This window comes from Echiichthys vipera, assembly GCF_963691815.1.
Source record: "Echiichthys vipera genome assembly, chromosome: 16".
In the NCBI taxonomy this organism is placed as follows: Eukaryota; Metazoa; Chordata; class Actinopteri; order Perciformes; family Trachinidae; genus Echiichthys; species Echiichthys vipera.
In genome coordinates this window covers 15341763-15366030 of record NC_139841.1, presented here as the reverse complement: position 1 = coordinate 15366030, position 24268 = coordinate 15341763, and the positions used below count along the sequence as shown (strand labels likewise).

The window sequence follows — 24268 nt, the reverse complement described above, 5'->3', positions numbered from 1 at the left end:
ATAAGAGGTCATAAATAACTAACCTTAAAAAAACTGTTCTGGTAGAGTTTTTTTGGCGCGTCTCATAGCAAATGTCTTTGCTCTTTCTCTTCCCCTGTTTAACAGGGTACAGACATTGGCACGCTGACCTTCGCCCAGATGACACACCCTTGGAGTCAGGGCTCGGCTTCACCTGCAAACTGAAGAGCTCGATCCCGTTCCAGGGTCGCGATAGGCTGGAGAAACAGAAGGAGGAGGGGCTGAGGAGGCGCATTGTCTGCTTCACCATCGATGAGTCAGTAGACCTGAGATTATATTGGTAGTCAGGTAGAAGTAAATGAAATTGGAGGACATAAAAAACATTGTTCTCTAAAATTGGTCTTCCTGTAGTGAAGACACTTAGACTTCTTCCACAGATAAATGTCAAACCATAACCTAAAAGAATCTAGAAAACCAACTGAAACTCTGAAAACATTTTTGTCTTTCTATTAGGTTTTTGCCCAAAAACATTAAAAAGAAATTCAAAATATTCCACTCAGTTTAGATTTAAAGATGTAATCACACCAACTTGTGGTTTGGTGATTATTAATGTTTAATCTTCAGAAGAAGAACAACATCCTTGAATGAGGATGTTGTTCTCCAAACTCGATATATCAAATCAGACTGATTAGATCAGACGCACAATGTTCAAAAGATAAAGAAAATCATTTCTGTGATCTGGAGGACTGTGTGCAGGAGGTAGTGAGTCTGCTGTGTAATGAGTAATTGCCAACAGACTTCTGTTCATGTTACTGTGCACACAGACAGATTTGATTAAATGCTCTGGATTTAAAAGTCCAACTTGAATTAACATAGTTGAGTAAAGTAGTGTTTTAAAGGAACATGGCATTTGTGGTGTTTGTTTGAATGTAGTTAAACTCTCTCTTTCTCTCTATCATCTATCTCTCTTTCTATTTCGCTCTCTCTCAGGAAAGTGCCGATGTTCGGTCTGGAGGCCATTTTCCGTAACGGTACTCCTGTTGGTCACCTACGGCGTTCTGACTATGGCTTCTTTATAGACAAAACTATTGGATATGGATATATCCGCAACCCTGATGGAGGAGTGGTAATGGCCCTAAAAACACAACACTCACATACCTACACACTGTATCCCTATTGTTTACACTCTTTTATTGCTCTGTGCTTAATATGTCTAGCTTTGTATTCTAATTCAAATTTTGTCATTTTATGTCTATTCTGCCCATTTTTTCTTAAATTAAGAAAATGTTTTGCCAGAATAGTGAGAAAAATTTTCCAGGTTCTGAGTAGAAATGTGTGACCAGCATTAAGAAACCATCTTCAAATATCTTCTTTTTATTGATTTGAGGACTCAATAACTGATATTTTATTGCTTAGAATGAATACGTACACCTAACCAGAAAAACAAAGGACTGTATTTGTGTGGTCATGTTTTTGCATACAACAATGTGAGGTGTAGGTGCATCAGTCCATTATCAATCATAGCCTCGGGCTGTTGGTCAGTTTCTACCACACACACACTTCACACTGAATAACATTTCTTTTTGGCCAGCATAGGGGTTTTTGTGTGCATTTGTTTCTCGATAATATTACAGACACACACAGAATAACAGTTGTAATTACATCAAGGAGAGGGATAGAAGCAGCGAGAGAGACAGAAAGTTACTGGTTCAAGTGGTGTGCTCAAAGAAAATTCTGAAAAATAGAGCAATCCTTCTGTGATTTGAGTTTGAGTATTGAGATCTGTATCTGCAAGTGTGCTCACAGTAGACACACGCACACACACACACACACTTGACACTGTTGAAGCCAGTGATGTTATTGTAGATGAGCTCTATAATACTGAGTGACAGAAGACTAGATTCCTAAGGCGTGTGCGTGTGCGTGTGTGTGCGTGTGCGTGCGTGTGTGTGTGTGTGTGTGTCAATTCAAGTGTCTGCACTTCCTTCCTTCCTTCCTTCCTCATGTTTCCTTCTTGAGTTTACCATTTCACTGCTCTGTGGTGTAGTGGTAACTAAGGAACACCTTTCAAATGCATTCCCCAATTTCAGTGGCTGTCAGACCGAGTACTGTACACGCATCAGTGGTTTGACAAGTGAACATACTCACTGAAAAATAAGTGGTTATACTGTTAAGCCTGCGTGTACTACACCATCAAATAATGTCGAGAAATGAATTCATTCAACAGTTAAAGCATCTTTAACTTGTGTAATGTGGCAGGGTAGGGATTTGAATCAGGTTACTCATGTGATTTGATCACTCAAAAGTGGTTTGTCTTTGGCCTCCACCTTGGATCAGGAGGAAGTGAACTGAATAAATTAGACTTCAAACCCCTTCTTTGAAAACGCAAACCCTTTTTGCCAACGGAAATTCAAACACGCAACTCCTCTGGTAATATTGCACAGCTAGCAGACAAGCTAATGATCCAATGCAATTTTAGATGATGAAGTTTGAGGCGACTCATCAAAATGACTGCAATAAAAGGAAATGAAAGCATCTTAATACGAAGAAATATTTTACATAATAAAATCATTTGTCACTGTGTCTATAAGCTTTGATTGCAGGACTGCTAAATGTGTGGTCTTCTGTGAATTGAGCCCCAGGTAACGAAATGAAATAAACAATTTACTTTGTTTTAATATGCTTTAAGAAAGGTGTTGAAGATGCAAGTGCAAAGTGTAAACTACATTATCCGTAACGAGTTGCAGGCATATTTGACACAAATGTCTGTTAATGAAATGAAACCAACACACTGGTCTCTTGAAATGTAAATATACTGTGGAAACACTCTGGAAACCTAGAGTCTTATTGTATCTTAGTACAGTGATAGTGGCAGCATGCTGCAGAGTTGCTTTTACAATCAGGGACTGAGAGGATTTTCAGGGAAGACTTGAGTACATTCAAATTCAGGTAAATTATGGATCATTTTATTGGTTGTTGATGTTGTCACTGGCCAGTGTGTGTAATACTAATGTAAGGTTGATGTCCCTGTTGCTGTAAAGTCATACATCTGTTGATGTTTTAAGCCAGAGTAAAGGTGGCTTTGTCTTTGAATAAGGTTGTTAGTTGGATAGAACCTTTGATCGATGCTGTTCCTTCTGCTTCCTTCAACAAGGCAGTAGTAAAAACTAAGTGGTGATGAGAGAGAGCTCTGTGCATGTGTGTGAATGTAAGAGGGGAACGAGTGACAGATCAGTGGAAGAGCTGCAGGGAGGGAAAAGGGAGTCAGTCAGGGAAAATTGTCTCTCTGGGTTACGAGGGAGCTGACATTGACTCATGAGTGACTGGATTGCTTTCAGCATTTTATAACTCGTGCGCCGTCCTCTTCTGCCGGATACGAACACTGTGAAATCGTCCACCTCGGATTGTTCTGCCGGCTAGGAACACTATTTTCACAAAGAGTGCAGATTAATTGGTCATCTCATTTCCGCTCTCTGTTTTAATCTGCGTCGTCACCTCATCTCCCAAAAATGTAAATTCCTCCCTCTCCTTTTTTTCGTGTTCTGATCTCTCTCTTCCTTTCTTCATCAGGTGAGTGCCGATTTCATAAGGAGCGGCGAGTTTACCCTGGAGAGGATGGGAGTGACGTACAAGGCCAAGGCCCACCTCAAATCTCCATTTGACCCTGAGAATAAACGCGTCAAGGGCATCTATGCTTGAGAAGGACCACATGAAAACTGAAGAAACAACGATCTGATCGGAGAATGAGGCCGACAGAGGCGCAACTAGGGTTGCAAATATCTGCGAACATTGAAGGTGAAAACCTTCCATGTGAATTAACAGGAATAAAATACAGGGGTTATTTGCTCAGGCTGTTTTTTATCATGTCATATACAGATAGAAACATATTTTACCATATCATATACAGGCTTAATCCATTGATTTACCAAATACATACAATGTAAAATGTGCCATGTGGTGAGTTAGATAGCTCGCACGTTAACTAATGGGGAGAAGTAGCCTACTTTGGAAAAATGGAGGCTGTGTGCAAACTTTGGGTTTAAAGTGACCAACTAATTTATAAGATAAATGTTACGTTAAAGAATGAATGGAAATTGATTAATTAAAACTCCTCAATTAGCTCAACTAAGCTACATACAACATGGAAACAGCTAGCTAGCAAAAATTAGATAAAAAAATCAGAAGGGTTTAAAGTTTTGCTTTAGGCAGCTTTCTGCTGGTAACTAAAATATCATAAAAATGTAGAATACTTTTACTCCAGTTATGTAACCAAAACTTACATGAAAGCATGTAGTCCGCAATGCAAGTTACAGTTCAATTAAATTGGCATGTTGTGGTTTTTGTATTGAAATTGGGCAATATTCCAAAGCTTGACTTCCTCTTGGAAATTTTCCAGAATTTCCAGACGCTTTTCCAACCTAGGTGCAACTCAGATTTGTTTTGCATACAGGTGTAGCTGTTTTTCTCTAAACCACTCCGTCAAATACTATATGCATCTTAAATGTGATCATTTTATAAAGATTATATCTGTGATTTGATGGAACTGGAGCGGAAGAGATGGAGCTCTTTATAGATGGTTTGAAATCTGAATCAAGATGTAAAAGAGGTGCTGATTTGGAACTGGTGTGAATGTTTTGTTGTCAAACGCCACATTTTTATACCCGCTGGCTGAAGAATAACGCTGTTCTCTCGTGAATGCTTTCTTGTGAATGCTTTCTTGTGAGAAGTATTACTATAAAGACATATTCAAGAGGCAAACTATCTTATCTCCAGTAATCGCAGAAGTTTTACCAGTACACCCAGGTACATTTGTGATCCAGCCAACTTTGATCAATCCTGCATCTTTCCTGGAATGCTTAAATAAACAGCACGCGATCAGTCTTTAGTTTTAGGAATAGGCACTAAACGGAAAAAAACTTTACTCTTAACAATCAACAGTCAAATCAAGCTAATTCAGAATATCTGAGCCATAGCACAAGATTACTCAGGAAGCCTAATAGTGAACTTGCGGATGATATTTATTACCATTATTATAAGTATGATGGTAATATTTTATATGAAGCAGAGAGAGCTGCTGCGTTTGTAATCAACAGTTACAGATACATGTATGTGTAAAGTAAATGCCTTAAATTCTCAATTAGTGGATTTCTCAAACTATACTCGCCCTTCGGGCAGTTTGAGTCAGCTCTTACAGTGACTGATGTTTCTGCTGATAATAATGACTAAAAACAGAGTTCCACTTGCTTGTATAATATCTAAATCTTAGGCAGAGTGTTTATCAGAGACGGAGGGAAAGGGAGGGGGCAAAAAAAACACCCTGAGGCACAGCATACCAGCTGGGAACAAAACACTGCTGGAAAAAAAATGACAGAATAAGAAAAGTTATCAGAAAGCAGCTGTTGCAGATAGAACCCCCTTGTTTTCTGATCCGTCCCCCCTGTTGCTGTGCTCTGCGGCATTAAACTGCAGTTGCTGTTTTGTACAAACTCAGTTCTCTTAGTTTTGTTTTTTAACAGACTTATTTACCATCTCGGGCATTCCCAAGAGCTCTCATTTTGTCTTGTTTTGCTGTTAAATCAAACTCAGACAATTTGTGCATCTGTTTCTTGCTGAAGTCCCCCCAGCAGGGGGCATAATGAAGTGCTTTTGCTGTGAAGCGTCTGGAGGAGGCACTGAGCAGCAGCAAATTGAACCGCGCCTCGGCCTCTAAATGCCTTCCTTTCAAAATATAAACTTAGTACGGTGAAGCAAGTATGACTACGTATTCTATCGTTTGTATTATTAGAATATAAATGATGCTCAATTAACTAGTCCTGTCTTTGGGACAGGTCTTGATTCGACAATATCCTGAAGCTTCACCATAGACTTCCTCCCACTGTGCAGGGGCCATGTTGTAATTTTGCAACCAGAGTCTGCGCAGTAGGGATCGGGCGGTAAAGTCACGTCATTGAAACCATGTCCACACATCCGCCCGAACAGTCGCTAGTAGATCACTCATGATGTTTTTCGCCCCGTCTTTATAGCATTAAACAATTAATTAAAACCACACGTACAAAGAAAATGAACACTTAAACAAACATCAGCGTGATAACAACTTCATACATCAACAGAAATCATCTTTGGGAAAAATGTATTTGAGGTGTACTTTGAGTTTTTAGTTCGGTGGGAGCAGGACTTATGACCTATACTGCTGCAGCCAGCCACCAGGGGGCGATCCAGATGTTTTGGCTTCACTATTAGGGAGCTTTCAAGCCCTCAATCTTTATATACAGTCTATAGGCTACACATTGAGAATTTATGGTGCTATTACATGTATATACTGTGTGTTTGTGTGTATAAAAAAGGCTAAGCTCCTCGCCTCCTGGTGTTCCCCACCTAACTTTATTTCAGGAAAAATATAGTAGTAGGTAGTGACTGGTGAGAGACAAAATTTCCACCAGAAGGGGAGGGACTTTTTTGGGACCTTTGGGTGACTTTTAGGACCTTTTGGTATACATACAGATTTTCTTTGTCGACGACATATGGTCATTGAAATGAAAATGAAATAATCTGTTTAGTCCTTTGATTACGGCTTCATGTCTTGAGTTCAGGTATGTGCATTAATTAATGATTTGTGTTAAAATTGGTGTCTACAGGCCACCTGAATACTACAAAATGTAATTTTTGTTGTTCTATTTTCTATCATGTTTACATCCACTTACACCCACACAGGTTAAGGCCATACAAAACAACAAAGTTCATCACACACACTATGTGATCAGCAAAAAAGTGTGTCTGAATAGAAGAAGGCATTTGTATGTATGGCTCTCCTCTCAGATGTGTGTTGCTGCATGTTCGGCACAAAATGTTTACTAATGTGGAATGATTCATTGATTCAGCCCAGAAGGCCATTAATCATTGAAAGGGTTGTTCCTTGTAGTGGCTTAGGTTAATAACAAGATTTATATGGGAAATGTGAAACAGGATGTTAAGACACTGTCACTACTGGTCCTCTATGACAACGTGTCCTTCTGCTTTTTCTATTTCAGTTTATAGTTTTGATGATAGAAAGTAGGTGAAGTTGATTCTTAAATGCAAAATGTCTTAAGAGAATTGTTTGACCAGTTCAAATAACAAAAAATGACCAGAAAAATTGTAAAGTTAATGTTGTTAAACCAGACCCATTTATTGTGTCCGATACATTTTGTGTCTTAATAAATTACGTTTTAACTGTCAACATTCTGTGATATTTATTATTTAACACATAAATAATGCAAAGAAACCCGCAGCAAACACAAGACACACATCATAGGGATGTAGCAAAAGAGAGTGAAAATTACAGTGACTAATGAAAGTCAAAGTCATTTTATTTTAAGTCAAGGAGTAGTAAAATCATATTATTAGGTGATTTTTTTTTGATTACTCAATCTGATGACCTTTGTTATGGATGCAGTTCTGCTCATAGTCTCTTAGACCATTTTGAAATCAGTAGAATCATTTATAAATCAACATTTTGCGTCATTCATTTGTGTGTATTATTTATAACACAAAAATAGATATAAGCATATAGTTACAGCAGATGTCACTCAGAAGCTTTCATCTATCCCCAAACACAGAGATACAACAAGGATAAATTTTGCAAAGTCACAGAAGCTTCTTTAACTTTCCTAGGTTAAGTATCATCTGGTTGAGCTGCCCACTCGTTCACACTGTGGGTGTAAGGGGTCGGCTGGTGGGAGGTGCTCCTCCCTCGCAAGGGTAGCGAGGCTTTTCAAGGGTGGAGGTAACCACTGGTACAGCCTGTCTGTCCCACTCTCCCTGGAGAAACAGATTTGTGTTGTTGGTGACATTCAATGGGTTGTTTGGCAAAGAAACTGTCATTATCCTTGATATTAGACAGCAGGTTTTATTAGGTAACTGCACAGTTGTTACTGTAGATTATATTGAACCTGTCATCAGGCACTCATGGCCATTTCTTGAGTGCAATTATTATGGCAGCTTCAAAAGGCTTCTCCCCACTCTTTTTACAAGGTCCAGTTCCCCAACATATGCAGTGTTTGTGTATGAAATTTTTATCTGGCCGCCGGAATTGGCGGTGTTGTAAGTAGGGAAGGGGCCAATCTCTAGTTGATTTAACTTTAAGTTGTCTTTGTTGTTGAAGTTAAAAGCTTTTTTTTTGCGAGAGCTTCTGCCTACAGTTGGTGTACCCCCCTAACCCCCACCCCCTTTAAGTTTCTGGCCCGAAATGGTGTCGCAGCTAATATGATCCCCGAGATGGTCTTTAGTTTGGAGATCAAAACTACAACGACTAACACTGCGAGAGCCTGACTACAAGCATGACTGCTGAATTACTTTGAGATTATTTCACGCATGATGGCTCCACCGCAAGCAGTTGTAGTCAAAGTCTTTCAACTGCCACCAGTGGTGGCACCATTACTGAAACACATGGCAGTTTTGTAGTCAAGTAAATTAAAATCAATCCTCTTGACAACATCTGTGTACATGTATGAAGGGATCAAGCACTCTGCTTCCTTTCATGAGCCTCATCCTAATGTTTTTAATTACATGCTGGTTTCCAAACCTAGATCATCTTATTTCATGTATGCTTCTCTAAGTTGTGCTGTCGACGTTTTCAACCAGCCGCTGAAACCTGTTTCTCTCTGTGTCTGTCCTGGTTTGCACTTGCTCAACTGATGTTACACATCAACGAGGAAGCTTTTTTTAACTGACAAAAAAAACCCCGGATCAAGGCCTCAGCACATTTTTGAACTGTAATTCATTTACACACTCTCATCAAAACATTGTGTGCGAGTGCGAGTGCGAGTGCGAGTGCGAGTGCGAGTGCGAGTGCGAGTGCGCGTGCGTGCGTGTGCGTGCGTGTGTAGCTGATCTGACTATTCTGTCCAACTGATGTCAGCCTTTGAACTGGTTTAATTGGTGGCTTGGCAGTGGATTGTAGTGTGTGTGTCTCTTGCTCTTTCTGTGTGTGTGTGTGTGTGTGTGTGTGTGCGTGCATGCATGTGTGTGTGTGTGTGTGTCTGTGTGTTTCTTATTGGAGACTTACAGGAAATAGGCGTGCAGTCGACTGGTTGCAGTGCATAGAGATGGGAGCTGTATTATAAAGGGAGTCCAGCACTTCTCCAGTGAATGCGTCCCATGGTAGTTTAGAATACTGCTCCGTCACACCAACCTCACTGCACACACACTGGTCATTTCCGTGAAATCTGAAAGGAGGGCAGGATGGAGGCAGGAGAGAGAAAGAGAGAGAGGATGAAGGAAAGTCGATAAAAGAGGGAGGCAGATTGAGATCGAGAAAGGAGGAAGAGATTGAAAAAAAAAAGCAGTTAGAATTGACATTAGGAGAGAACACAGTTTCACTTTAAAGGACAAAGCATCTGGTTTTCGAGATTAAAAGAAGTAATCACAGCTCTGGTTCCCGGGAGTGAAGGACAGATGGGGTAGATGCTGAAACCAAAAATTGCTTAGTCACACTGGAGATGGGGAGGAAGATGCAAAAAGAAAGAATGAAGGACAAGGGAGGAGAGAGAGAGAGAGAGAGAGATAGAGAGAGAGAGATGGGTTGCGTGTGTGCTACCTGTTGATGAAGTTAAAGTATTTCTGCAGGTATCCCGGGTCAACGTGGCTCTTGCAGAGCTCCAGCTTAGTTCGAGGGTAGTAGTGAATGTAGTTAACACACATTTCGTCCATGATGCTAAAGCCTCCCTGAGGACACAAAGAGATTTGGATGGAGATGGAGGAAGGTGTAGATATATTACAAAGAGCAGATGTAGGTATGGGGGGGGGGGGGGGGGGGGGGGGTGTTAAGGATTAAGAGTATGAAGGAAATGTAAAGGAGAAAGATGGAGGGAGGAGAGGGATTAGAGAAGGCAATATTCAAGATTATTCTGTCGCTGTTAACAGTGCTCACGGTGAACTTTAGCAATATAAAAATAGTGCGCTGCTTACCACTGTAGGCTTGCTCCTGTCTTCTGTGTTATAAGTACACTTTGTTATGAGGACGTCACCCTGCAGGATCAGGTACAAACACACCAGCAGTTCGCTATAGTTCATGTTTAACAAAGAGAACTGAAGATGAGGTTACTGACAGAAAATGTGCTATTGAAAGGTCCTGTATTATTTTTAGCTTCATACGTGTACTTTGGGTTTCTTCTAGAACAAGTTTACATAATAATACACGGCTTTGTTATCATGTGTGTCTATGGATTTTTATGCACGTGTTATGAATAGTGTCAATAATTGTATTAGATAATGTGATGAACAGTGCACCCCCACCCCCCACCCCCATAATTTCCAATTATGTTGTGGTCATCAACATCTGAGATCTTGAGACAAGATGACATCACAAGAAACACTTCACAATTAGGCCAAGAAAAGTGAGCAGTCAGAACATCAACAAACCCCTGTTTATTTCAGTTATTTAAAGGTCCCATATCATGCTGATTTTCAGGTTCATATTTGTAATTTGGGTTTCTATTAGAACATGTTTACATGCTTTGATGTTTAAAAAACACATTATTTTTCTCATACTGTCTGTCTGAATATACCTGTATTCACTCACTGGCGGAACGCTCCGTTTTGATTTTGCGTTTTGATACTTTCACAGTATTCATGTAGCACCTCCACCTTTTTTAAATTATGAACTGATTGACTCTTTTTTATTATCGTTTTATTTGCATTATTATAAGCAGAACAAATAAAAATCAAATATGCATGAAATTAAATAATACCAAAAGGCTTAGAAATCTCACTTTTACAATATGGGACTTTTAAGAGTGCAGATTTTTGTTTTGTCGAGCTCAGCTGCTGCGATTTTGTCTTGTCTGTCTCCCGAGGACTTCCTATCACAGCCCCGATTTTTTCCACTCCATTTAAGCAGCGCGTTATACAGCAGCGAGGTATTCTAATTCAATACTTTCAATGCAGTGGGAGAAAGAATACAGCTGGGGCACTACCATTCAGAAGCAGTTGGCTGAGCTTGAAGAAAAGTAAAAAATCCTTGTCTGAATGTTAAATCTGCACCGTGGAAAATGAAAACATATAAAACGCAGGAATATTCAACTTGATACTCACTGGTAAAACATTTGACATTTTCCTCAGAACTCGGATAGTCTATATGAGAGACAAACACATTAAATTAAGTGGTAAAACATTTCATTACATTACATTACAGGGAAAATGTGCATTGGTTTTTGGGATTCCTCTTTTCTGCTATACGTATATGAGGAAATGAAAACAATACACAGAAATCAAGCTGTAATCTGTGAAGTGATTAGAAGGATGTATTCATTGATAATGACAATGATAGTGGATTAGTGGAAGGATCAGTGCTTCATTTAAGTTCTTCAAAAGTCATAATACAATTCCTTGTTACTGACAGACATATTTTAACAATGCATTTCCCTCTCTAGCATCTTAACTTTGGGCATAATTGGACACTTGATTTATTTCAAACACAGTGAGATAAAACACTGTTGATGATTTACTTGGAGGCAGCTTTCATAGTTATTAGCAGTGTTGTGTGAAAAGGTCTATTAGTTTTTCTGGGAATGTTTGATAAAGTCTTAGGCCCATAATGAGGCTGGAGGGTTTGAAGCAACACCACCACACAGGTACACTCAGATTAATCTGACATCAACAGCAGCTGGAGATTTTATCAGGCAGTCTAGCAGATGTCCTTCTCTGCCCTGTGTGTGTGTGTGTGTGTGTGTGTGTGTGTGTGTGTGTGTGTGTGTGTGTGTGTGTGTGTGTGTGTGTGTGTGTGTGTGTGTGTGTGTGTGTGTGTGTGTGTGTGTGTGTGTGTGTGTGTGTGTGTGTGTGTGTGTGTACCTGCCCTAGGATATTGTGCAAAACAATACAGATGTCGTCTGTTGTTAATGTTTTCTGTTTTGATGTTGAGTTGAAGGTCAGGAAGTTCTTTTATTATTATTATAAGTATTACTGATCTATTTGTGAATGAATATCATTGAAGGATTCTAATTTTCGGTTGAATACCGACAGGTCAGAAAAATGCACTGGTGCAAGAGCTCAGATTAAAGCTCAGGTAATCAGTGATGTGCTTTGTATCTTTATTATCAGCACCTGTAAAAATGTCAAATGCAAGTTTTTTTTTCCTCCATTAAATGTAGTGATATTGATCTCACATTGTCTACCTACATAGAAGCTGGATGCTTAGTTGATGCATTAAGGGGCAAGTAGCAGAAGGTTCATTCGATCTTGTTCAGTGAGTATAGCTGCCATACTGTCTTGACTTGAGTCATCTATTGCCGTTCTCATTCGAGATAATGATTCCCGATCACTCTTTGGTTGTTCCGCTTTTTGAGCTACTGCACCACCATAACGGCCATCTTGAGCAGTATCCTCACAACAGGGGCGTGGGCAGAATGAGGAGGAAAAGTTGAGGATTGATGAGCCCCTGGTATGTTTGACAGGCTGACCCTGTGCGTACCGGACGCTAAAAAGAGCTGTTTGTTTTTCCAACCTGGCCCGCAGTGTCACACTTTGAGAACCCCTGCAGTAGAGCACCTGTGTGTATTCATCCACTGCTGAAAATAGTCCCAAACAAATGCACTCTGCTCCTGTTTGATTAAACACAGAGTCCTGCTCTTTTAGAGATTAATTTAGCCTTTTTTGTTTAAGAATAAAACATTTGTGGACTGTTTTTAAAAAGTTCATGTCCTCTGGATGTGTTGACAAGAGAAATATAGAGTAACTCTTTATTATTTAGTTTTTTGTGACTTGTGTAACACCAATTGTTTGGTCTATGACTAATAATGTGTGTGCAAAGTCAATTTTAAGTAATGGCCCAAACTATACAATGCACAATTAAATACAATTAAAAACTCAACTCACAACAACGGACTGGCAAATAATTTGCTTGTGTGAGGTGAAGTAAAACTCTCTTTTATCCAGTCTAACACAGTTTAAGATGCAAAACACAAAGGGGATCTCTGCATTGGGTAAACGGAGCCCTGCTGTTGCTCACCTGGTAGTGTGTACTGAAGTGCTCGTCCTCCTGTACCACCTCAAGCTCTTTGCCTCCCCTCACCAAAACAGTCCTCACCCCACGCCCCGCCAGGTGGGTGTGCAGCTGGGACGCAAATATATAGATTCCTCCTGGAGGCAAAGCCTAGATAGACAAACCGGGAGACAGAGAACATTTCTAACATCGAGCTCTGACCAAGATTCTTGTGCTTTAGGTATCAAACCTTGAAGTAATGTAGGGCAGCATTCTTTATTGATTCATCCACTGTTTTCCTGTATACATACCGTCTGGGTACACTTGGAGGTGCAATATCCATTGAGGTAGAAAGTGTGTAGTTTGGGTGGGATAGCCATGATAGGAGTATAAACGAGGCCCAGCTCCATGATACCTGCATCGTACCGCCTCAGACTCGGGGTGTAATGCAACCGTATCCCTGATGAGTCACGGCGGCCTGTGTGAGGAATATCATGGAATATTATTAAGTATGTAACATGCAATCAGTTACTAGTAGATCATACTAAAATACCAACAAGAATTATTTTTGCACTGCCAACCCTCACATAAAGGCATAAATTGGTTAAAACGTGCAAATAATTCAAATCAAGATCATGCCAGTGTTTCTATTCTTCTGCCTTGATTATTAGTGTCAGGTTGATGTAAAGCCTTTTAAACTGCAGGAAAAGTTTGAACGAAGAGAAAAGATGATGCACACAATCATAACAGAAAACAACTTAATAGGGAGACAGATGTGTAGAGAATTCTAAGACAGTTATGTAGAATCTATGCTCGTATTGTAAGGTCACATCAGGATAAGCAAGGCAAACTCTGTGGCGACTCATAAAGGCAAGATCAAAAGGTATGTGTGGAAAATTTTAAGTGAATTGCTCTGTTGAAGATAAGGCCTCTGCAGCACTCATCGTGGGAGACCCCTGCTGTGTGTGTGTGTGTGTGTGTGCGTGTGTGTGTGTGTATGTGTGTGTGACTGTGTGTGTGTGTGTGTGTGTGTGTGTGTGTGTGTGTGTGTGTGTGTGTGTGTGTGTGTGTGTGTGTGTGTGTCTGTGTCTGTGTCTGTGTCTGTGTCTGTGTCTGTGTGTGTCTGTGTCTGTGTCTGTGTGTGTGTGTAAAAGAGAAAGCAGTGCATGTGTTACAGAATGTGCTCAGGTTCAAGTGTGTGTGTGTGTGTTGACATGTGTACTGTATGTACCAGATATAAGGAGAGGGTTGTGGTAATGGACCTCAAGACGAAGGAAACTCGAGGAACCTGGTCCTCCCATAGGCAGCCCTGCATCAGGAGGATAGTAAAAAGCCTGCAACACACACACACACACGCACTCACAATTCGTTATTCCTCTCACTTATGCACAGTTGCTTTTCGTCTAGTGTGCTTTTTCTACAACGTTTGATGATGGCCTCTAAAAATAAAGACATGCCTATACTCACAAACACCGAATTGTAACAGCAACAGATAGAAAAAGAGATTTTCGGTCTTTCGGGGATCTGTGACCTGGATTTATTGATTCCCTCTCCACAGAGAAAGGTTATATTATCATATGGATGCTGGTTGAATGTATATGTTCTTTTTTTTCCTCCTTTGCTTCTTGGATACTTAACTGTTCTGCTTCACAGTTTTATCAAGGGAACTTGATTTAATCGTGATTCATCATATGTCTTCACCTATTTCAGACCACCTCAAGCCACTTCTGCTTATACACACAGTTTGTAATGAAAGAGAGAATTGTTTTATGTAATCTTGTTTAATGTCGTAACTGTAAAATCCGCAGAGACTTGCTTTCTCCACTACACGGATCTTTTTGTCTGATGCTGTCTTCTGTCTACGCATTCTGACAATGTCATGCTTTATTGTTTCTCTCCTCTTTCAAACTTCCCCCACTCTATATTCCCTCTTTCTCTGTTGTTTTTGTTTTTTTTGGTGCGATGCCACGTTTCCCTTCTGATGCGGTGCCGGGAAGAATGAAATAACACTATTAAGAGGTGATGAAAGAGGCCTGAATATTTCCCACCTAATCTTGTCTTCCCAGCTCACAGCTCGCAGAAGGCATCCTGCTTGTTTTTGTTTGGCTGGCAGATAATCCAATCAGAGAGGGGCCAGACTGGCTGTGATACAGTGGGGAGCGGAGAAGAGAAATATGGTGACAGGCTCACCGCTCCCTGTCCTCTTTGGTTTATGTGACCAGCAGGCTGCTTGCTTGGTCAGCCAGCTGGTTGGTAGCCGTGGTATGTAAGTGGGCTGATTTAATGCCTGATGATGTTGACGGACTGACCTGCTGGCTGAGGGAAAAGGTGTGTTTCTCTTGAACTGACTATTTCAGTTTGGAGCTCTGCCTCGTTTCCCCAAAACAAATTTAGTTTCCATTATTTTAAAATACAATTTAAAAATGGATCAATAGGGCTGGGTATCTGTACTCAATACCTGTAGGCAGTGATGGATTAAGGTGGTCATGGGCCCCTAGGCTACTGTTTGTTTGGGCCCCCAACATAATTAATTATGCTTTATGAGAATAAAACCCGCTAGAACAGAAGAAGAGTCTACAACTTTGAAAAATCCCATCAATTTAGGAATTTTCACATTGTGCTTCTCTTTTTGTGCTCTGCTATCACATTTCCTTTTTGACATTTCTTAATGTCTAGTAACAGTAAGTAAGGTATCATTTGACAACAAAACTGACCTTATGAACCCGGCCACATGATGGGTAAATGTGTCCCATGTCTATCCAAATCAGTGACTTCATTTTTAAAAATGTTTCTAATGGCCCTAATAGGAGGCCTTTTTTTCCCCAGTGTAGTAAATAAAAAAAAAAATAGTCTGGCCAATCCAGGGCCCCTGCACACCTGGGGCCCCTAGGCCGCAGCCTAGGCCAGCCTGTGCATTAATCCACCTCTGCCTGTAGGTATTGCCAATATAACCCAGTAACTCATGGGTATTCTCATGCGTTCTGGCACGATGATTAACCCGTTTCACATTATGGTTATTAGTCGATTGAATGACAATATCAACCAAATATTAATCAAGAGTGTACATAAATACGTGCTTTTCAATCGTGTTCGTTGAGTGTCCATGTAAAGGAGTTTGTGAATATTTGCGTGTGAGCGTGCTTCCCCCATGCAGACTGTCTCCGAGCTCTTAATAGACTGGTGCTGCGTGTGGGTTTATCTTAACAAGACTCAGATATAACTCGTGAGTTGTGTAGGAGTTTTTATTTATCTCTCATAAAAGGCACAAGGACAGGACCAAAGTCGGACTTGATTCCAAATCTTTTTTTCAATTTGACACCTATTATTTGTACTAAAAACTTGTAGGTGTATATATGTTTATTCTGCAATGTGGCTTGATTTTTCCATCTTCAATGGACAGTTTTTGGGTTTAGGATTCAGTTTATTTCCATCGTAAAGTTATATTTAGGTAAGTGTTGAGGATATGTCTATAGCACTGTTTTCTTTCATTTTGGTTATCGGAAACAAAACAGGGGGGGGGGATGTTGTCAGTGGAAGGTGCCCACGAGGACAGAGGTAAGAGGATGTGTGCGGATGTCCGTTTACCATCATACCTCAGCGCCCATAGCCCATGCAGCGAGGACGTGGCGGCAGAAGTTGAGCTTGCCCGGCTTCATCTTGTCATCACAGGAGCCGCTGTACTCTGGAACGTCGTGCACATCCGGAGAACATTCAAACACTTCCATGTGATGCACGATGGCCTCGTTACCTGGAGTTACTACTGACTCATACTGACAGGAACAGAGAGAGCGATGGAAAAAAAGAAACAAGTGGAAGAAAGTGAGAATCATGTTGTTTTATATGTTGTTACTGCTAAAAGCTTTGCCAATACTGCTCCTCCGACAGCTACGTCAATAAAAAACATATCATATAATACTCTATGTTTTTACACTGCATCTGTTTATACTTGTCAGTGAAAATATTAAGGATGTGAGGTGATGTGTGTGTTGTGTTAATACATTTCTTCTTTCTTTGCCTCTCTCTGTTTTGTTAGGCCCAACTGCTAAACAAGGGAGCAATAATAATAGCTGCCTGTGCATCTAAAACACCCACTCTACTGTGTGTAAAACTCTATCTTAAGTGTGTCCATTTTTAGAAGCAATTGTACCATAACAATGTGGTTCTTGGGCATGTTTTCAGGAAGCTTCTGTATGAAGCACCAGTAGGTGGTCTCTTGATTTGGGATGGCAACATTTGGCGCTACAACATCCAGCGTCAGCACATCTGGAGGCAGGGTGGGTGACGGTGTGTCGGGACGCAGCATCAGCACTCTCTGTACTCCCGTGCGAATCCGGGACAGATTCAACTGCTCCAACGAGGCAAGTGGTTCATCCAAAAGTCCATAGATGATGTGTACAGTTCCCTCCTGACCAATCACAAAAGAAATCAGAAAATACAGCATGCAGCAGTGTGGTTTGATTTGATAGCTACGAATGAATACTCTTTCCCTTAAATTCCCTGCTGTGGCAGAGAGAACATTTCATATGTTGTCATGGTGATGACCATTGGTTTTGTGTCTTGACCTTCGATGCCTCATGCCGCACCATGGAAACCATAATCTTTATGAAAAATGTTCCCGTGGAAATTGTTCTGATCAATCTAACTATCTGAGGATTCTATCTATGCACTCCTGAAACCATGAGCTCTCCGTGATAATCACTCTCATTGCTTTTTATATGCATTGAAGAAGAAATGTCACAAAAATGCAGACACACTCCCTCCCACACACACGTACATATTCGTTAACTAACACGTACGGTGCAAACACACTGCGTTGTTAGATTACACACGTGTGCACTCAAATGCTATCACCCGTCTTCCTAACATGTTATCTTCGCCACCTGTTAACTGTCAAGTTCAGTCAGTTCAGGATTGGCAGACATTATTTTGGCTTGAGGCCATTTGAGACACATAAAGCAACAGGTGTCCTCGCCCTTTCCAGTTAATGCAGTCAGGTAGAATGGAAGGGTGAAATTCAATTCAATTCAATTCAATTCAATTCAATTTTATTTACAGTGCCAAATCATAACAAAAGTTAGCTCAGGACACTTTACAGAGTAGGTAAAGGCCTCTATGACTAATTTATGATTTAAATAGACCCAACAATCCCCCCTTGAGTACACAGTGGCAACAAAAACCTAAGATACGACAGAGCCTGACCAATAAGAGCTTTGTAGGTAAGGAGAAGGATTTTAAATTCTATTCTAGATTTGAAGTTTAGCTAACTGATCGGTTTCTTCTAGTTTGATCAATAAATATAATTGGGTATCATCAGCATAACAATGAAAATGTATAATATGTCATACAAGGTGAATAGAATCGACCCAAGGACAGAACCCCGTGGAACTCCGAGACTAACTTTAGTGTGCATGGATGATTTCTCATTAACATGTACAAACTTAGATCTATCTGATAAATAAGATTTAAACCAGCTTAATGCAGTTCCTTTAATGCCAATTAGATGCTCCAGTCTCTGTAGCAGGATGTGATGGTCAATAGTGCAATAGGCAGCATTAAGATCTAGTAAAACAAATACAGAGACAAGTCCTTTGTCTGAAGCTATTAGAAGGTCCCTAGTATTTTTACCAGTGCTCTCTCAGTGCTATGATTCGCTCTAAATCCTGACTGGAAGTCCTCAAATAACTCATTATTATGTAAAAAGTCACACAGCTGATTGGCGACTAATTTCTCGAGGATCTTAGAGAGAAAAGGAAGGTTAGATATAGGTATATATATGGGCTAGTACCTCAGGATCAAGACTGGGCTTTTTAAGAAGAGGTTTAATTACAGCTACTTTAAAAGACTGTGGTACATAACCTGCTGATAAAGACATGTTAATCATATCTAATACAGGAGTGCTAACTAAAGGTAACACTTCTTTAAGTAACCTAGTTGGAATAGAGTCTAGGAGACAAGTAGAAGATGCCAAAATAGTAGAGGTTAATTTGTTAAGTTCAACTGTAAAAAAGCAGTCAAAAAATATAATTCTTTATGACACAGCCAGGATTCAGTCAGACAGAATAAATCAATTTACGTAAGCAATTGCTATCTATGAGTAAGTTAGCCAGCCTACTTCCGTGTAGCGTGTACTCCATGCCATTTAGCGATGGGGCGATAGGCCCCTCAAAACTGAAAACAAACAGAGAGGTTTCAGACTAATACACATTTGTGCATTAGTTGACTATAGAGTTATTCAACAAAACAGATCAATTATGGATTGCTCACACAAAGATAATGCATGATGATGACTCGCCCTGAATCAAATAATGACTTGTTATATCCACATTTTTCCTCCCTGGTGTGTACACACACACACACACACACACACACACACACACACACACACACACACAAACACACTCTGGAAAGAAAGGCATTTCACACCTCAATGAGGTAATCTCTGGGATCACAGGTACTGAACGGTCTCTTGAAGACCAGATAGAATCCATCAGGATTGTGTTTGGCTTCGAGCAGCTCGTAGTCTTGTTGATCATCCAATGAAACGTGACCCTCGCTGTCGCTCCACGCATCCTGAATGAGAAGACACACATCGTAACTTTGACAAATCAAACCTGCAAATACAATAAATACAAATGAAACACAACAAAATATTGTGTGCATTGTTATGTGCATTGTTATGAGCAAATCACACAAAGTCTAGGTATAGTCAATTTCAATTGGATGAATAACCTTTTCTTAACTGTTTTAATCATTTTAGAGGAAGAATGGAGGGTGTGGCAGAGCTGGTTTCGCCTTGAGGAACTCATTATTCACCCATTATCAAAAACATTTCAGGGGAGCTGTGTTTCCATGCAAACCAGCGGGGAAAGTATACAGTACACACAAAAAAAGAATTATACTGCAAAACGTAACCGGTGGTTTTATACACAGTATATACTGTAAAGCTGAAAAATGTTTGAAGGGGAAAGTAAATTGAGACACAAAAGAAAGCTTTGTGCTGAGATCTCACTTGTCAAAAAAATCAAGCAGAGGGAAAATAATAATTAATTAAGATTAACACAATCCTACACATTTCTTTTTACAAAGAAATCAGTGAAAATGCGTTGGGTGAAATCTTCCAAACCTGGTGTACAAAACTCCACTTCTCTGCCAGGAGGCTTTGCAACAGCTCAATCTATCTGCGTCTGTTATGTTTCTCACATTCATATCTGTTCAGAACAGCACCTGAGATCTTTGTATTTCCGTCTCCCTCTCTGTCCCTCTTACATAACTGTTCTACACAAACTGCAAACGATTTATTTTAAAATAAATGTAGTATATATATATGAATGTGGGAAATATACAGCATGTGTTATGCGTGTTACATGTCTGTGTAAAGAATCCACCTGCAGATATCCGAGAGACATTTTAGCAGTAGGCATTAAAATAAATATTTGTACTGCTCCTTGATCCATTCCGAGATGACAGACTGGTGAAAAGCAAATATAACAAAAAAGAACAGCAAATATTAATCCTGATTTTGGATGTCATGGTTGAACATTTAAAAAATGGTAAATCATTGGGACTTGCTGTCATCTCTCTATAACTTTTTTTAAAAACTTTTTTTTAATGTTTATTTCACATCTCATATATTGCATATCATATTGCAGAAAATATAGTCTGTGCATATTTATCGTACAAGTGCACAGTGATTGTTCTGCATGGCGGAGTGATATGTCTTAAGAAAAAAAGAGAGTGACAAGTAAGTGTATTTATTTAGTCATCATCAGCAAGAACAAGTTGGACTTAAGAAGCTGTTCCCTCAACTTCACTTATGACCTGGAATGAAGCCTGCATTTTGATAGGCACGGCATTGTGAGTAAGATCTCGCACCCACAAATCAAATACAGTACTTGTTTGCTGCTGGATTTAGCCATGTTTAAATTATAACCAGGAACTGTTCTATACGTACATCCTTCACTCAACATCCAATCAGATGATGGTGCTGTAGTCTGAGTTCTTATGTTAATAATGTGACAAATAAAGTGGGAAAGGTTTTTCCAAAGAAACAAGAATCAGAACTAATACTGGATCAGTTTTAGCCGCAATTAATATTCACCCTGTTCAATGGGCAAATTAAAAATTAAAATTAAGGCAAATGGGATATTTTTTTAAGCAATATAAATAGTTTTTCACATAATTAATATCAGGAAATTTCAGGTAAAGAAATCTTTGCTTGTGTGCCGTAACATAAAAATGAGGCATTTTACACATCTTAATTATCTTGGGATTCAATTCCAATGTGCTAATATCTGCTCATGATTCCCCCAGTGAACTTCAGCTATTAGTGCAGTTTGAGTGATTTCTAATTAGCAGGGGCCGATAACATCCTTTGTGACTATGTGATCATGCAAGCTGCCTGCAGGCTCCTCAAGCAAAAAAACACCAATCCCACGCCCCGGGGACCCCAGACAGATGAGAGAAATCTCCATTCCATAAGGACTCTCGTGTAATCCCATAGCATTTATGAGACTGACAAGTGAACATAGACAGACAAATCTGAAGAGACAGTAAGAAAGACAGTTAAATTACTTACTACTAGATTTTATTCCCCTATATCATTCTAAATTCAATAATTCAGAAGACAGATTGTACAGATAACAAACATTCCTGCTTACCCCAAAGTAGCTGTGAGCTCCAGTGTCCCACAGTACCACCAGGTCAGCGTTGGTCAGCTCCCCGCGGTCAGACATACCCAGGATCACGCCGTGTTTGAGGTCTGCGACCTTCAGCTCCATGTAAACCTCCTGGTCGGCGTAGCTGATGTTCCAGGCAAGCTGAAGATCCCCATGTGGGTCAAGGGGCACACGGAAGGGCATAGGGAGAGGTGGGAGAGGCCCGGAGGGGCTTAGTTTATGGCTGGACACATCGACAGCATTGGGGGGCGCCTGATACGAAGCCACCAAGATGACCATTAGAGCAGCCACGGCAGTGAAGTACATGATGGTGACGTCCTGAAGGCGAAGGTTTTTGTTGCAAATCCTCATAGCCAAAATGATGGGTCTCAGCGTTGTGGCAAATTTTCTCAGGACTGTTTTTTTTTCACACCACTGCTTTTTTCTTTCTCAGTGTCTTCAGCCAGTGTTGATATGAAGTTCAATCCAGAAAGTTTTCCTCCAGCGCTGTATCAGTGCTGTAGTTCTGTAAGACCTCTAACACAAACACTAACTGGTTTTGTTTGTCTTGTCAGCCCTGCTCTCCTCACAGTAGACTCCCTCGCAGTGGTCAGGTGAGGTTGTTTATTCTTTTCTTTCAATGTTTTCTATCCTCTCAGGCCATCATTTCCTGAAAAGTTTGACTTTCACTAACTTTCCAGTCGTCAAGTCTCTCTGATTCCGAGCTCTTGTGGATATTGTCTCTTTCCTCTGAGCAGCTGCTTTGTCTCTCTTTGTCTCTCCCTGGTTTTTAAAAGACTCCTCCCTTGTGAGTTGTCTGTTTTTATCCACCCTAATGGTATTACATTTGTTGGGGAAAATTGGATTGTATCCTTTAAGCCCTGGGGTCAACCATGATTCTGCACATCTGCCAGCCCCTAATTGATCCGAATTCAACCATGGACATTATCAACGACAATCGGCTTAGACTAACTAAAGTTTATTGCCTGCTCCATCTCTATCTATTTTTTATTGTTGTTTTGTCTTTGGTGAAAATATATCATATACAGCTCTCACCTTGCTTGTTGAGTATTCGAGTCAAAGCAGAGGGAAGGAGCAGCAAACACTTTTGGAGGCGTAAACAAGGCATTAAGCCCTTTTCTTAAACCGCCACCTAAGGCTGTAGAAGACCTAATCAAACTGTCAATTATGGGCTTTCACATGCAAGATGGACACATCCAGGTTGGTTTTAAAGGTTAGTAAAGCCCATGTAGAAAAGTACACACACAAAGTGCATGTTGAAACAAACGAGTTATAGTGCACATCTTAGAATCAGTACAGCAATAAAAAAGACAACACACAAAATCAGGAATATATCAAGCAAAACACACAGCCAAGGGAAAAAATGTAGAAAATCTAAACTAAATTAAGAAAATACAATTGTGTTAATGTACACTATTTATAATATAATACAAAGTCATAAGAACATATAGAAATGTTGGTTATAAATGGCAATTATCAAAGGTTATTATTGGGTTCATTGATCGAGTTATCCATATACAGTGTCCCTCATACTAATGTCCCAGTAGGAAAAGCACAGGTGAATTGGATTTAGATTATTCATTTTCAGGAAACAGAATAGGTGCAGTTTGAATAATGTGGTTGAAATCCATACACTTTTTTGGAGCTCTTCAAGATCCGATCATTAATAGGCCTATGTAAACATTAATAATGCATGTGACTGCGCTCCCTCATGGCTTACTGGGACACTTGAATCACACAGAGCAGTTGTTAAGGTTATTAGTAACACCTGTGTTTTTCCTGCTATGACAAGTCAAAATGTCTGCAGCGGGGAAACCTGTTCCAACTGACGTTGCTGATATGTCCTTCCCCTCTCCTTGAAGGAGTGCTATCAGCCAAGACATCCAGCATAAAGAAATATCAATCAATACAAATTAGTTTTAAGACCAAATTCAAAGGAAGATAGTGATTTGAGTCATGGAAAAAAAAGACCAATAGATTCCTGTCTGGGGTTGGTAAAGGATAGCGTTATGTTTAAAGGTCCCATATGCTGCTTTTCAGGTTCTTACCTGTATTTTGGGATTCTACTTCTATGTTTTAATGTTCGAAAACCATTTCATTTTTCTCAAAGTACCTGATTATAAAGTGTCCGTCTGAATATATCTGTACGCTTCGTTTTAAAGCCTGTCTCTTCACGACCCCTCCCGAATATACCCAGTCTGCTCTGATTGGCTTATGAGAAAAATATGGTGATGAGTTGTCTTATTTCACAGTCTGTGGGTTGGTACGCACTCCAGAAACACATATGTATCTGCACAAGTACTGAAAAAGTTTTGTAATATGTTCCCTTTTAATGTTTAATTGCATTTTAAAGAGCAACTTCTTCTGGAAATATTGTTTCTTGTGAAACAGCATTTCAGCCTGGTGTTTTCACTCTTTAAAGTAATATGGACAGGGATGTGTAAGGGATGGATGGATGGATGGATGAATGGACAGTTTATGGAGATTCAACCTCACTTATGTATTGAATTGATTGAGTTTGTCGCACCTCTTTTCCATGCCATGTGCTGCAGGGATGATTCAATACATCCTAAGTTTCTCTGAATTCCAGGGGAAAGCTTGTCATCAAGTGCGCTGTAGGGTGAATGTGTCTTGGATTTAATTTTATACATGACGTCAAACCATTGAATCTATTTTCCGG

General features: G+C 40.0%; 2 protein-coding genes across 3 annotated transcripts in view; one reads left to right on the top strand and one right to left on the bottom strand.

Annotated features, from left to right (window-relative positions):
* sardh (sarcosine dehydrogenase) overlaps positions 1 to 7162 on the top strand; it is a 44562-nt gene extending 37400 nt beyond the window's left edge. For both annotated transcript variants that reach the window (XM_083929302.1, XM_083929301.1), the window contains exons 20-22: positions 106 to 274; positions 949 to 1084; positions 3529 to 7162. In XM_083929302.1, the coding sequence (XP_083785428.1) occupies positions 106 to 274; positions 949 to 1084; positions 3529 to 3657 (434 nt within the window). In that variant the 3' untranslated portion in view covers positions 3658 to 7162. The remainder of the gene's footprint in view (positions 1 to 105; positions 275 to 948; positions 1085 to 3528) is intronic.
* A 479-nt stretch (positions 7163 to 7641) lies between these two features.
* On the bottom strand, positions 7642 to 21939 carry dbh (dopamine beta-hydroxylase (dopamine beta-monooxygenase); the record flags this gene model as incomplete). The annotated part of the gene is made up of 12 exons (XM_083930475.1): positions 7642 to 7755; positions 9002 to 9161; positions 9533 to 9660; positions 9904 to 9963; positions 11029 to 11067; positions 12941 to 13084; positions 13225 to 13391; positions 14145 to 14247; positions 16507 to 16683; positions 17061 to 17318; positions 19337 to 19483; positions 21571 to 21939. The coding sequence occupies 12 exons, from the start codon at positions 21937 to 21939 to the stop codon at positions 7642 to 7644; spliced, it is 1866 nt and encodes a 621-aa protein (XP_083786601.1).
* Positions 21940 to 24268: the final 2329 nt, after the last annotated feature.